The 12363-nt window shown below is 27.7% G+C and overlaps 2 protein-coding genes across 3 annotated transcripts; both read left to right on the top strand.

Annotated features, from left to right (window-relative positions):
• Positions 1–6115: 6115 nt before the first annotated feature.
• ACYB-2 (Cytochrome b561/ferric reductase transmembrane protein family) lies at positions 6116–8626 on the top strand. Its single transcript, XM_022036555.2, has 4 exons — positions 6116–6381; positions 7547–7595; positions 7709–7908; positions 8110–8626. The coding sequence occupies exons 1-4, from the start codon at positions 6238–6240 to the stop codon at positions 8413–8415; spliced, it is 699 nt and encodes a 232-aa protein (XP_021892247.1). The 5' UTR covers positions 6116–6237; the 3' UTR covers positions 8416–8626.
• Positions 8627–10278: 1652 nt separating this feature from the next.
• LOC110810342 (remorin 1.4-like) lies at positions 10279–12331 on the top strand. 2 transcript variants are annotated; one of them, XM_022036493.2, is made up of 6 exons: positions 10279–10406; positions 10598–10811; positions 10948–10998; positions 11104–11191; positions 11304–11385; positions 11923–12331. In XM_022036493.2, the coding sequence occupies exons 2-6, from the start codon at positions 10643–10645 to the stop codon at positions 12118–12120; spliced, it is 588 nt and encodes a 195-aa protein (XP_021892185.1). In that variant the 5' UTR covers positions 10279–10406; positions 10598–10642; the 3' UTR covers positions 12121–12331. The 2 variants fall into 2 exon arrangements, with proteins under 2 accessions (XP_021892185.1, XP_021892184.1); XM_022036492.2 differs by having other exon boundaries at positions 10354–10513.
• The last annotated feature ends 32 nt before the right edge of the window (positions 12332–12363 follow it).

Raw genomic sequence — 12363 nt, 5'->3', positions numbered from 1 at the left:
GACCTAAAGATCCTCGTTCTCTCGGATACCAAACTTGTCCGTTCAATCAATAAAATTGTAGTTATTGATCAATCAAACAAGAATATTGTTGTGACATTATTGTAATGATCCATATAATTGAAACTTTATCTTATCATTATTATATAAAGATAAAGCTGGATAGTTTGATTTATTATTTGGAGGAAAGCTGGATAATTGGAATTGATACGCAACGCTGTCACCCTCATCGTAGCATTGTTTTTGAGAGACCAAAATATGGCCCATACACCACAAACAGGTGGCTCATAATTAGGCACAGTCTCATGATGTAACGGCGTGCGAAGAGACACGAAAGGTTCTGCCATTTATTGTTAGGTACTTTTGTAGTTTTGTTGGTGGTCAAATCCCTGCCAAGTTGCTCCTGAAATGTTCGAGCAACACGTGGGAACACGTGCTTTCCCTTCCTCTTCAGATCCCGTTCTTTCATTCAACTTATATAATATGGATCTCATTTACTTGTTCAAAAAAAAAAAGCACCCGAATACCATCAACTTAGGAACTGAAATTATTTAAAAGCTGCGGTAAGTTAAATATTTTAGTAAGCTTGTGTGGGGAAGACGTTTAAGAGATGCAACGATAGAGACTGAAATATTTGTCCATTTCCTTAAATACAAGCTTTTCAGTCTAATGTATAACCAGTAAACAGGGGGGTAAATTCACCGTATCGTGTTACTTGGGTACGTTTCGTGGTGGCGATACGCAGCAATTCAGCCAGACAAATCGCCACTAGCATCGGCGTTCTGCCGCCAAATGGTGTTACGGTATGTTTGATTGGTGCGATTAGGATCTCCATAGCTTGAAAAAGTATTTTTTGCAGTCCCCACATTTTAGTGAATTATTGCTCTTTAAAAGAAAAGGAAATAAATGGTGCGGATTGATTTTTGTGTCAGTTGGTTAGGTGTGGCGTTTTAATTGCCAAAGAGTGAGAGGTTTTTTTGGGGGTGTAATTAGTCAAACAATATACTACGACTTTTTTAATTAAAAAAATATTTACTTCGCTACTAACTTATCATGACTTTTTTAATTAATTATTACAGATCATAATTATAATGATTTATAAAAATAAAATTAATTAATTATTGTAATTTTATTAATATATTAATAAATTGAGTCTTAAATTTATTTAATTAAATATTATAATTTATTTACTGTTGAATCAAAAGTGATATCAATGAATTTTATATTTAAAGTAGGCAGATCAAAATTACAATGCCGAGGATGTGAATGTGTACAGTAGAAAGAGGTGGTTACACTTTAAAAAACTATTGGGTTTATGCTGTTGAATGTCAGTAATAATAGTTATCGAATTAACAATTGATATTGACTTTGGGGGTCCGTATAATATAGTTTTATAATCATTCGTGCTAGCTTGTGTGCTCAAAAGTTGCAGTGATATGTAGGCATAAGACGTGTGTGTGTGTGTGTGTGTGTAAGTTAGGTTTTCTTTCGTTTTCTCGTCATTACAGTAGAATGGACCATGTCCGTATGTATGTATGATCCTATTCCATATCAGAATGACCACCTATGTGGCTATCAATCTCCAAACCTGCCAGGAAAGGCACAATTCATAACAGCATGCTTTGTTATGGATGCCTTTAAGCATAACATTAGGTTTCTTCTTCTTTTTTTTTGAATTTTGTTAAAAAATATTTGTTCCCCCGTTTTGATTTTAACTGGAAGAAAATAAAATATCTTTAAACATTTAATAGCAAAAACTAGATTCTTGAAAGTTTTCAAAAATATTCTGATATTAATAGCCCTCCAAATCCTCTTAGAGTTTTAAAAGAAAAAAGAAAAAACAAAGATCTGCCAAACGAATAGCCCATGAAATTCACAAATTTAACGTATCAAATGAGCAGCCATTATACACATTTAATACATGTACATAAATTGATTCATTTCTAATGAATAGAAAGCCACCCTCTTCCAAATCAAACAACATTCTGTCCGAGATTTTTCGTGGACCAGCTCTTTTGCCCAATTAGTCTTAGGCCTCTGTGGGCTAATTGGTGAAGAAACAGACATCACGAGAACCAACAAAGATGATTGTGATCGGATCTTCGTTTGAAGCTTATTTGGGCCACTCTCTTCTTCTCTCTTGTTGTTATGGAACCTTGAGAGTTTGCAAGGGTCCATGCACAACAGATCAAACTTTGACAGCGACAAATCTTTTCCCCGTACTATCCTATCCCTTTCTTCTTTTTTCTTAATTTAAAACAAAGAAGATCAAAATTTTATATCAAACTTAATAATAGGATTCTCTTATATACTGCGTTTGATTGATTTTTTTTTTTTTTATAGATAATTAATGATTGGTAAAGTTTGATAATTGCACAGAATGATAATTATCAAGTTATACTATGTTTGAAAAGATTGTGTATAAATATATGGAAATGATAGTTATTTTGTTTAAATTAGTAAGATAGTATACTTGTATATTCAGTCAAATTATCAATTTATCTATATAATATTAAATAAAAATGTATAAGAAAAAAAAAATTATTTAAATTATAATTTTTAATGAATTTTTTTAAAAAATTTATAAATTAAATTTGATATGAAGAATAAAATATTATAATTTTTTATTTATGATTATAAATCAAAAAAATTAACAAATTATTTATTACATAATATTTGAGAAAAGGTAAGACAGGATTTAACAAATAATTGTGAGGGTAAAACGAAAATAAAAATTTTTAATAATTAAAAACTATCAAATCAGTAGTTTAAAAAATTTGAAAAAAAATAAAGAAATAAATTAGTATTACACCATTTAATCGATCATACCATTTATTTAGAAGTGATCTAAATAAGACAAATCAGTGAATTACTATATCGCACATTAATGATTTATCAACTAAAATACTCTCAAATCTTCTAATTAAGTAAATATGAATTTACTTTATTTTTATTTATGAATATAGTATGGATTTATTGTGGAAAAAAAATAAAAAAAAAAATTATATTTAATAAAAATGTATAAAAAAAATAAACTCATTTAATTTGTAAAATTATTTAAATTATAAATTTTAATTAATTTTTTAAAAACATTATAAATTAAATTTGATATGAATAATAAAATATTATAATTTTTTATTTATGATTATAAATTGTAAAAAATTAATAAATTATCTATTACATAATATTTAATATTATAATTTTTATGATATAAATAAATTTTATTAAAAATAATTTTCAGTTTTACTAATTTGAGTAAAGGTAATACAGGATTTAACAAATAATTGTAAGAATAAAATGAAATAAAAATTTTTAATAGTTAAAAATCACCAAATTATTAGTTTAAAAAATTTGAAAAAAAATAAAAAAAATAAATTAGTATTACACCATTTAATCGATCATACTATTTATTTAGAAATGATCTAAATAAGACAAATCAATGAATTATCATATCACATATTAATGATTTATCAACTAAAGATAAGTAAATATAAATTTATTTTATACTTATTTATGAATATAGTATGGATTTATTGGGGGGAAAAAAACAAGGAAAAAAAATTATATTAAATGAAAATGTATAAGAAAAAAAAAATTCATTTAACTTGTAAAATTATTTAAATTATAATTTTTAATAAATTTTTTTTTAAAAAATTATAAATTAAATTTAATATAAGAATAAAATATTATAATTTTTTATTTATGATTATAAATTAAAAAAAATTAACAAATTATCTATTACATAATATTTAATATTATAATTTTTATGATATAAATAAATAAATTTTATTAAAAATAATTTTCAGTTTTACTAATTTGAGTAAAGGTAATACAAGATTTAACAAATAATTGTGAGTGTAAAACGAAAGTAAAAATTTTTAATAGTTAAAACCCCACCAAATCAGTAATTTAAAAATTTTGAAAAAAATAAAAAAAATAAATTATTATTACACCATTTAATCGATCATACAATTTATTTAGAAGTGATCTAAATAAGATAAATCAGCGAATTACCATATCTCACATTAATGATTTATCAACTAAAGACACTCTTAATCTTCTGATTAAGTAAATATGAATTTGTTTTATCATTATTTATAAATATAGCATGGATTTATTGGGGGAAAAAAACAAAGAAAAAAAAATTATATTAAACAAAAATGTATAAGAAAAAAAAAACTCGTTTAATTTTTAATTAAATTATTAATTTATAAAATTATTAAAATTATAATTTTTAAAAAAATTATAAATTAAATTTGATATAAATAATAAAATTTTATAATTTTTATTTATGATTATAAATAAAAAAATTAACAAATTATCTATTACATAATATTTAATATTATAATTTTTATGATATAAATAAATTAAATAAATTAATTTTATTAAAAATAATTTTCAATTTTACTAATTTAAGTAAAGGTAATACATGATTTAAAAAATAATTGTGAGGGTAAAACGAAAATAAAAATTTTTAATAGTTAAAAATTTTGAAAACAAAAATAAAGAAATAAAGTACTATTACACCATTTAATCGACCATACTATTTATTTAGAAATGATATAAATAAGAAAAATCAACGAATTAACATATCGCAAATTAATAATTTATTAACCAAAGACACTCTTAATCTTCTGATTAAATAAATATTAATTTATTTTATTCTTATTTATAAATATAGCATGGATTTATTGGGAGAAAAACAAAAATATATATATATATTAAATGAAAATGTATAAGAAAAAAAAATTCATTTAGCTTGTAAAATTATTTAAATTATAATTTTTAATAAATTTTTTTTAAAAAATTATAAATTAAATTTAATATGAAGAATAAAATATTATAATTTTTTATTTATGATTATAAATTTAAAAAATTAATTAAATTATCTATTATATAATATATAATATTATAATTTTTATGATATAAATAAATTAAATAAATAAATTTTATTAAAAATAATTCAGTTTTACTAGTTTGAGTGAAGGTAATACAAGATTTAACAAATAATTGTGAGGGTAAAACAAAAACAAAAACAAAAATTTTTAATAGTTAAAAACTACCAAATCAGTAATTTAAAAAATTTGAAAAAAAAAAACAAAGAAATAAATTAGTATTACACCATTTAATAGACCATACCATTTATTTAGAAATGATATAAATAAGATAAATCAGCGAATTACCATATCGCAAATTAATAATTTACTAACTAAAGACACTCTTAGTCTTCTGATTAAATAAATATGAATTTATTTTATCCTTATTTATAAATATAGCATGAATTTATTAGGGAAAAAACAAAAAAAAAAATATATATATATATATTAAATAAAAATGTATAAAAAAAAACTCATTTAACTTGTAAAATTATTTAAATTATAATTTTTAATAAAATTTTTTTAAAAAATTATAAATTAAATTTGATATGAAGAATAAAATTGTAACACCCAAAATATTTTTTTATATTATTTTTATTTTTATTTTAGTATTTAAATTTTTTAAATTTTAATTTAATTTAGTGAAAATAAAAATAATAATAATAATAAAATTAAGTAAAAATATTATTTAGATTTAATTAAAATTAATTTTAAAAAAAAATCAGTAAATTACCATATTACACATTAATGATTTATCAACTAAAGACATTCTTAAATTTTCTGATTAAGTAAATATGAATTTGTTTTATTTTTATTTATGAATATTACATGGATTTATTGGAGGGAAAAAAACAAAGAATAAAGAAAATATTTTGAAAATTTGCTCTGGAAAATGATGTGGATGACTCTAGGAGAAATGGACGATAGTGTTGCTGACGTCATAGCTGACTTCACCTCCAATCATTCTTCGCATCTTTGTTCCAAGAATCAATAGTTCCCAGTACGACGTCGCTCTGAAGCTTCCCCTTTTCAGATAAGGTTTCTTTTTTTTTTTTCTTACACGTACCAGTCGGCCCTTACCAAATCAATCACATAATGTTTCCACTTTTCCTTACTCACACCAAAGGTAGGTAGAGCCAGCGGTAGACGATTGGACACGAACACGTAGGCGAACGGTCAACCAATCATTAGACTCCACGTGGCATCTAGAATACATAAAGTCCAAATCCAAATGCTGCTTCCAATCGCATTTTAACGAGAAACGTGTAAACCCGATACAAGGCGCTTTTGTCCTCATTTTACCAGCGCAGCTCTTCCCGGAATCAAGGAGGGGCGAAGGCCGAACAACACAACAACTCCAACCATGGCTATAGAGATCAAAGCGACACCGTTTACCTTCGTCGCACATGCGCTCGCGTTTGCGGCTTCGGTTATGGTTTTGATCTGGTGCATCCATTTTAGAGGAGGATTAGCTTGGGAAGATACCAACAAGAGTCTAATCTTCAACGTAAGTCTCTAAAATCTCCCTCTCTCTTTCTCTGCTTGCATTTCGAATTGCTTTTCGTCGATTTATTGTTCTCGTTTTGTCTGTTTTCTTCCCCGCGGGTGATTTTGTCAGTGGCTACTGTTGACGATTATTTATTCGGTTTCATATCTTACTCAAATTTATTAGGTTTCAACTCTTAATCGGTTAATTGAATCTCCTCAAGTTTTCATGTTTGAATACGATAATCTTATCAGCTTCAACTCAATTAAATTTCTAGGATAATCATGATTTTCTCTCTGCGTTGTTCTGATTTTCGGTTTTCTTTTCGTTAGTCTGTGATTTGATCGGGGGCACTCCGGTTTACACTAATTTATTTTGTTCGTATCCGCAGAAGTTCGTGTAGCTTCTTTTTCCAAACTCTGATTTAATCTTCGACATTAGATACTAGTTAATTGTCTGGCACATGCTTGCTTAGTTTACCCTTTTCCCCTTTTTGTTGTTTGGATGGTAATTACAAAAATAAAAAATAAAAAACTCGAACCAGGAATGTTTCTTTGATTATGGAATTCAACGTATCCTTGGAATAATTTCTATTTCACATTTGATTTTTTGCGCAAGTGTTGTATCTTTTTATTTTAAAAAATAAAAAATAAAATTTGGAGTTTCTTGAAACATGTCATCTATTATAAAAAATAATAATAATAATTTCTATTACTATACAAAATATGTTGCATCATCATGCGCTGGACGAGCTTATCCATTTTGAACACATCCATGTATTTCTATGTGTGGTAAGCATTTTTGTGGTGCCAATCAAAAGAGACTATATATGGCTGTTCGAGTAATTATAAACTTTACAGGGTGGATTCGTATTGTTAGCTTTGAAATTTTAAGTAGATTCTCAAATTATTGAAATATTTAAATAATTTTTTAACTTAATAATGATAGTAATAGTTGTTATTTCAGTTGGATTATAATAATTTTTAATTTTGGACCCAAAAAAAAAAAAACACATTAGTAATGTATAATTTTGGTTAAGTAATTGTGTTGAACAAATTTTTATTTGACTGATAAAAAATTAATAACTTATTTATACAGTTAAAAATATACGATTTTTCTAAAAATTTAACTTGATAGATTTAAGATAGTAGAGATTTTGAACGAAGCTGTTGTACTTTGCTTGCAGATTCACCCTGTGTTGATGGTAATTGGGTTCGTTATCATGGGAGGAGAAGGTAAGTATCCTTTAAAAGTTGAATGGAAATAGATAGATTGATTAGTGTGATACGATGAATTAATTGATTAATGGGGTTTTTTTTTTTAAAAAAAAAAAAACTTGTGAATGCAGCTATAATGAGTTACAGAGCACTTCCCATGAGGAAACAAGTGAAGAAGCTAATACATTTAATCCTCCACGGCATTGCACTAATACTGGGTATTGTGGGTATCTATGCCGCCTTCAAATTTCATAACGAGAGCGGCATTGCCAATCTCTACAGCTTGCATTCCTGGCTTGGCATCGGTGTCATTGTTCTCTACGGTATCCAGGTAAACGGCCGGAACAACTCTTGGGCTTTTGAGTATGTTTCTGGTAGGAATATCTGTCTTCATCGTATCTTGGGCTTATAGAAGACCCATCTCATATCCATCAAGCCCTTCTTTACTTCTGTGTAATTGGGTCGACCCCTTACAACTATAATTTTGCATGCAATACTGACTACCATGTTGTCTTCTATACGTAACTGGCAGTGGGGGTACGGGTTCCTTGTCTTCTTCTACCCTGGCGGGACCACAGCGCTGAGAAGCGATTCACTTCCTTGGCACGTGGCGGCCGGAATGTTCGTGTACGCATTGGCAGTCGGCAACGCAGCCATAGGGTTTCTTGAGAAGCTGACTTTCCTCGAGAATTCAGGGCTTGCCAAATACGGAGCGGAGGCCTTCCTTGTCAACTTCACTGCACTTGTCACAATACTCTATGGTGTCTCTGTGTTTTTCTCTCTTCTTTCTCGGCCTCCAGCCGCCGACGACGGCAATAGCTGCTATTCACCTATATGACATCGTATACGTACATATATAGTTTTGCCTATATCAGATCACGTACTGTTGGCAAACAGAATATTGTTGCCTGGTTTCTAATCGATGTTAGCGCGAAAGCTATCTGGGTCCATAAGGTAATTGTATCGCTTCCGTAGGTTGGTTATGAGAAAATTAAATAGCAGTGGAATACTTTCTGTTAATAATAAGAAATATTAATCATGGGGTGTAATTTATTTTCACTAATTTTAAATTATTCCAAAAATAATTCAGTTTTCCCCCTCGAAGAAATAATTGAATATAATTAAAATAAATAAATAAATAATTTATTTTTCGAAAAAGATATTTTTATTTAATAAAATAAGCAAACCACGTGACGGTGTCCGCAATAAGGAGAATGGACCGCGTTCGAAGATGACGCAAGCCCACCTAATCTAAGTATCCAACGTAGAGTAGAAAATCTTTTGAAGTTTTGTCAGGTGAAACTTGAAAATCACAACGCACCATTCTTTTTTCTTTAAAAATATTATAATATTTTATTAAAAAAAATTATATATTAAGATATTATTTTTTAATTTAATTTTCAATTTTTTTTATAATTTTCAGAAATAAAAACGTGTTGACACAAAAATCATGAGGTTACATATTAACACAATGAAAATTTGTATGCCCATTAAATTTCTTCGCTAAATAAGTATAATCCGTTAATCTCGGTTGTCATTTTTCACAATAATTTTCCTCTTGTCAATATTAGTAGTTGTATTTTCATCATTCGCGACGATGATTAAGTCACATGCAAAAATAAATTACGCGTAGTAAATTTATGACGGTAAAGTTAAAAACAGTACTTTTGATTTTTGTTTGTTTAAATTTTAGTTGAAAACACAATAAAAATAATAATAATTTTTAAAATTTTCTATCTCGGAAATATATTACAAAATGACAGAAAATTACTAGTAGGGAATTTATTAAAAAAATTTTGAACATAAAAAACAAGGAATTATAAAAAAAGCTTGGAAGCATTTGATTAGATTTTTTTTTTGGGGGTATGCAAACATAGAACAATTGGAACCTTTCATATTTCTCATACATTTGAGCTAAAATCCTGTTTTATGAAAGTGATGACTTTAAATTATTTTTGTTGGCAATAGAAGAAAATGACATGTTGTTTTCTCTAATTAAAAGATGAAATGAAGCTTCAACTTCCAAATTTTTTTTAAAAAATATTTTTTAATACATTTTTTACGAAATTAATTTATGTATAAAATTTACGATGAATATTAAAGTAATTATCTTATGTTTATTTAATTAAAACTAAATTTAATTATGTTATAATGAAAATTTAGTTTTTAAAATTAAATTTAAATATTTAATTTTAATTATTTATAATTAATTAAGCAATTTTAATTTAATTTCAAATTATAAAACAAATATTAGAATTTATTGTTTTTTTTTTATTTTTCTAATGTAATTTTATTTATAGGAATTTTTATTGATAAAGCAAAACGATTAAATTAAAATTTCCCAGAAAAATACATATTAATCCACAATTCATTTAATTATTTGGGTCCCCACAAAGTTAAACATTTATCTTATCTAAAACCCCATAACTTAACATGACTTAATGGGGAAAGTAATCACTTCCTAATCAAGATTAGGAGAAATCAAAGAAGATGTCAATTTTCCAAATATTGAAAACAGAAAAAAAAAAAAAAAAAAAAAAACCCATTTTCTAATAAATTTTACAAATTTTAAATTGAATTATTAATTAATAAATGTGAGTGTCAATTTCTTAAGTAATTTATAAAAATAATTAAGGTAATTAAAAGATTATTGATAATTTGATTTAAGATATTAATTATTTTTTTCTAATTACGTAAATTACACACAACATCACCCGCAAACGTCACTCTTTGCCAACGCATAATAAACCATTTGTACCTACCGACCAGCTCAGCCAGTTGAAACGACGGTTAACATACACTCTTCTCTTCACCCTTCCTTTCTGAACTGTAATGTCCTCGACCAACTGATTCTCATTTCCTCTCTCTCAGTTTTTTTTATACTTCTGCAAAATCTTATCTGTTTGAATTGTTCTTTTTACGAAGAAGACTCTCTGGTAATAAATTGATTTACCTTGTTTATTCCTGTTTCCTTTTGGGTTCTAAATGAGTTAATTTTGGATTTTCTTTTGGGAGTCAAGTGAGGAGTTCTGGTGGTGTCGTCGTCTCAATTTTAGAGAAGAAAAATGGCAGAGGAGCCAAAGAAGATAGAGTCCGAGACACCGACTGAGCCTCCGTCGAATCCGGCACCCGAACCCGTCGAAGCTCCCAAAGATGCGCCCGAAGAGAAATCTGTGATTCCTCCTCCTGAAGAGAAGCGCGATGATGAGTCCAAAGCACTTGTTTTAGTCGAAAGTACTTTCTCCTGTCTCTCTCCGCTTTTTATTTAATTCTTAATCTCCGTTTGGTTGATTGGAGAGATTAAAAGAGAAATTTATTCGCGGGATGTATGATTGTGTTCTTATATATCGAATTTCTCTGTTAATGGCAGAGGCCCCGGAACCAACCGAGGTAAAAACCACTGAGGGCTCTGTTAATCGAGGTAAACAAAAAAGTTCAAACATCTGGATTTTATCTAAATTAATCCTGATAAATATTGAATTAATCGAATTTAATTTTTCTATTATTTAATTTTTGTTTCCTGTAGATGCTGTGCTTGCTAGAGTGGAAACAGAGAAGAGGGAATCACTGATCAAAGCTTGGGAGGAGAGTGAAAAATCAAAAGCAGAAAACAAGTAATCAAGAGCTTTCTTCAGCAAATAATATGCTTTCTAATCATAAATTATTTAGGGTTTTCTTTTCCGTATGTAACGAACTAAAGCTTTGTTTTGCAAAACTTTTAAACAGAGCACATAAGAAACTTTCTGCGATTGAAGCTTGGGAAAACAGCCAGAAAGCATCTATTGAGGCTGAGCTCAAAAAGATTGAGGTGAAGCTCAATTTTCCTTCGTTTGTTCTTTTGACTCTCTGGGTTTTTTTAATTAAAGTTAATTAAGTGGTTAATTATTTCAAATGCTTTGTCTTAAAAGGGACGTCCCAACTTTATCATTAGTCAAAAAGTTGATAATAATATTTGAGAATCCAGCTTAATCAATAATGAGAGCATACTTGAATTGGGTTAAAAGTTGATTATAATCATTTACCTAATTTTAACTTTCTGGTAATTCCATAATCGTAGAGAAAAGCTTATGGTTATCTCTTAAACAAGGAAGAAAAAGATCTTACTCATTTTTTTAAGTTAATTTCTACTTTATTCCTTCACTTAAATCATAAAACTACTCTTAATATATATATATGTATAACCACATAATAGACATCACGTGTATTTTATATTTGTTTTGTTATGTATAAAATACACACACACACACTCATATGCCTTAAAATTCTCTTGCCTACCATGTGTTGTCTATAAGAGTGACATATTACATAGGCTCGTAAATCTCAACTCACTGTTCAATGAATATAGGAGAAGTTAGAGAAGCAGAAAGCAGAGTACATGGAGAAGATGAAGAACAAAGTAGCCCTGATTCACAAGTCTGCCGAAGAGAAGAGGGCGATGATTGAAGCTAAGCGCGGCGAAGATTTTCTAAAGGCAGAAGAGACAGCTGCAAAATACCGTGCCACAGGGAGTGCACCGAAGAAGCTCATCCTTGGTTGCTTCTGAGTCTACAAGACAACCCTCAAAGAAAATTTCATGTATTTGTATATTTCTCCATTTCAGGCTATTCCAATTCGTTGTTTGTTCTGTTTGTTTATGTGGTGAAGTGGGTCAGTTATCATTATTGTGTGTGTATAGTGTATATTATTGTCATATCTTTGCCATTTGGGTAAAAACTTTTTAACTTATTGAATTTGTAAGAAACCATTTGTGTCAACACTTTAGCTTGAAATTATGTACAGCAAACAA

The sequence above is a fragment of the Carica papaya genome, chromosome 9 (genome assembly GCF_054855325.1).
Source record: "Carica papaya isolate Zhongbai chromosome 9, ASM5485532v1, whole genome shotgun sequence".
NCBI lineage: Eukaryota > Viridiplantae > Streptophyta > Magnoliopsida > Brassicales > Caricaceae > Carica > Carica papaya.
Note: the sequence above shows the minus strand (reverse complement) of the source record. Positions and strands in the feature narration are given on the sequence as shown.

Excerpts from the sequence above, each read along its gene's own strand:
- LOC110810342 (XM_022036493.2), top strand. The coding sequence starts at position 10,643 with ATGGCAGAGGAGCCAAAGAAGATAGAGTCCGAGACACCGACTGAGCCT. Across the intron at positions 10,812-10,947 it reads AGCACTTGTTTTAGTCGAAA|AGGCCCCGGAACCAACCGAG; the intron begins GTACTTTCTCCT and ends TGTTAATGGCAG. Across the intron at positions 10,999-11,103 it reads TGAGGGCTCTGTTAATCGAG|ATGCTGTGCTTGCTAGAGTG; the intron begins GTAAACAAAAAA and ends TGTTTCCTGTAG.
- ACYB-2 (XM_022036555.2), top strand. The coding sequence starts at position 6,238 with ATGGCTATAGAGATCAAAGCGACACCGTTTACCTTCGTCGCACATGCG. Across the intron at positions 6,382-7,546 it reads ACAAGAGTCTAATCTTCAAC|ATTCACCCTGTGTTGATGGT; the intron begins GTAAGTCTCTAA and ends CTTTGCTTGCAG. Across the intron at positions 7,909-8,109 it reads TTGTTCTCTACGGTATCCAG|TGGGGGTACGGGTTCCTTGT; the intron begins GTAAACGGCCGG and ends CGTAACTGGCAG.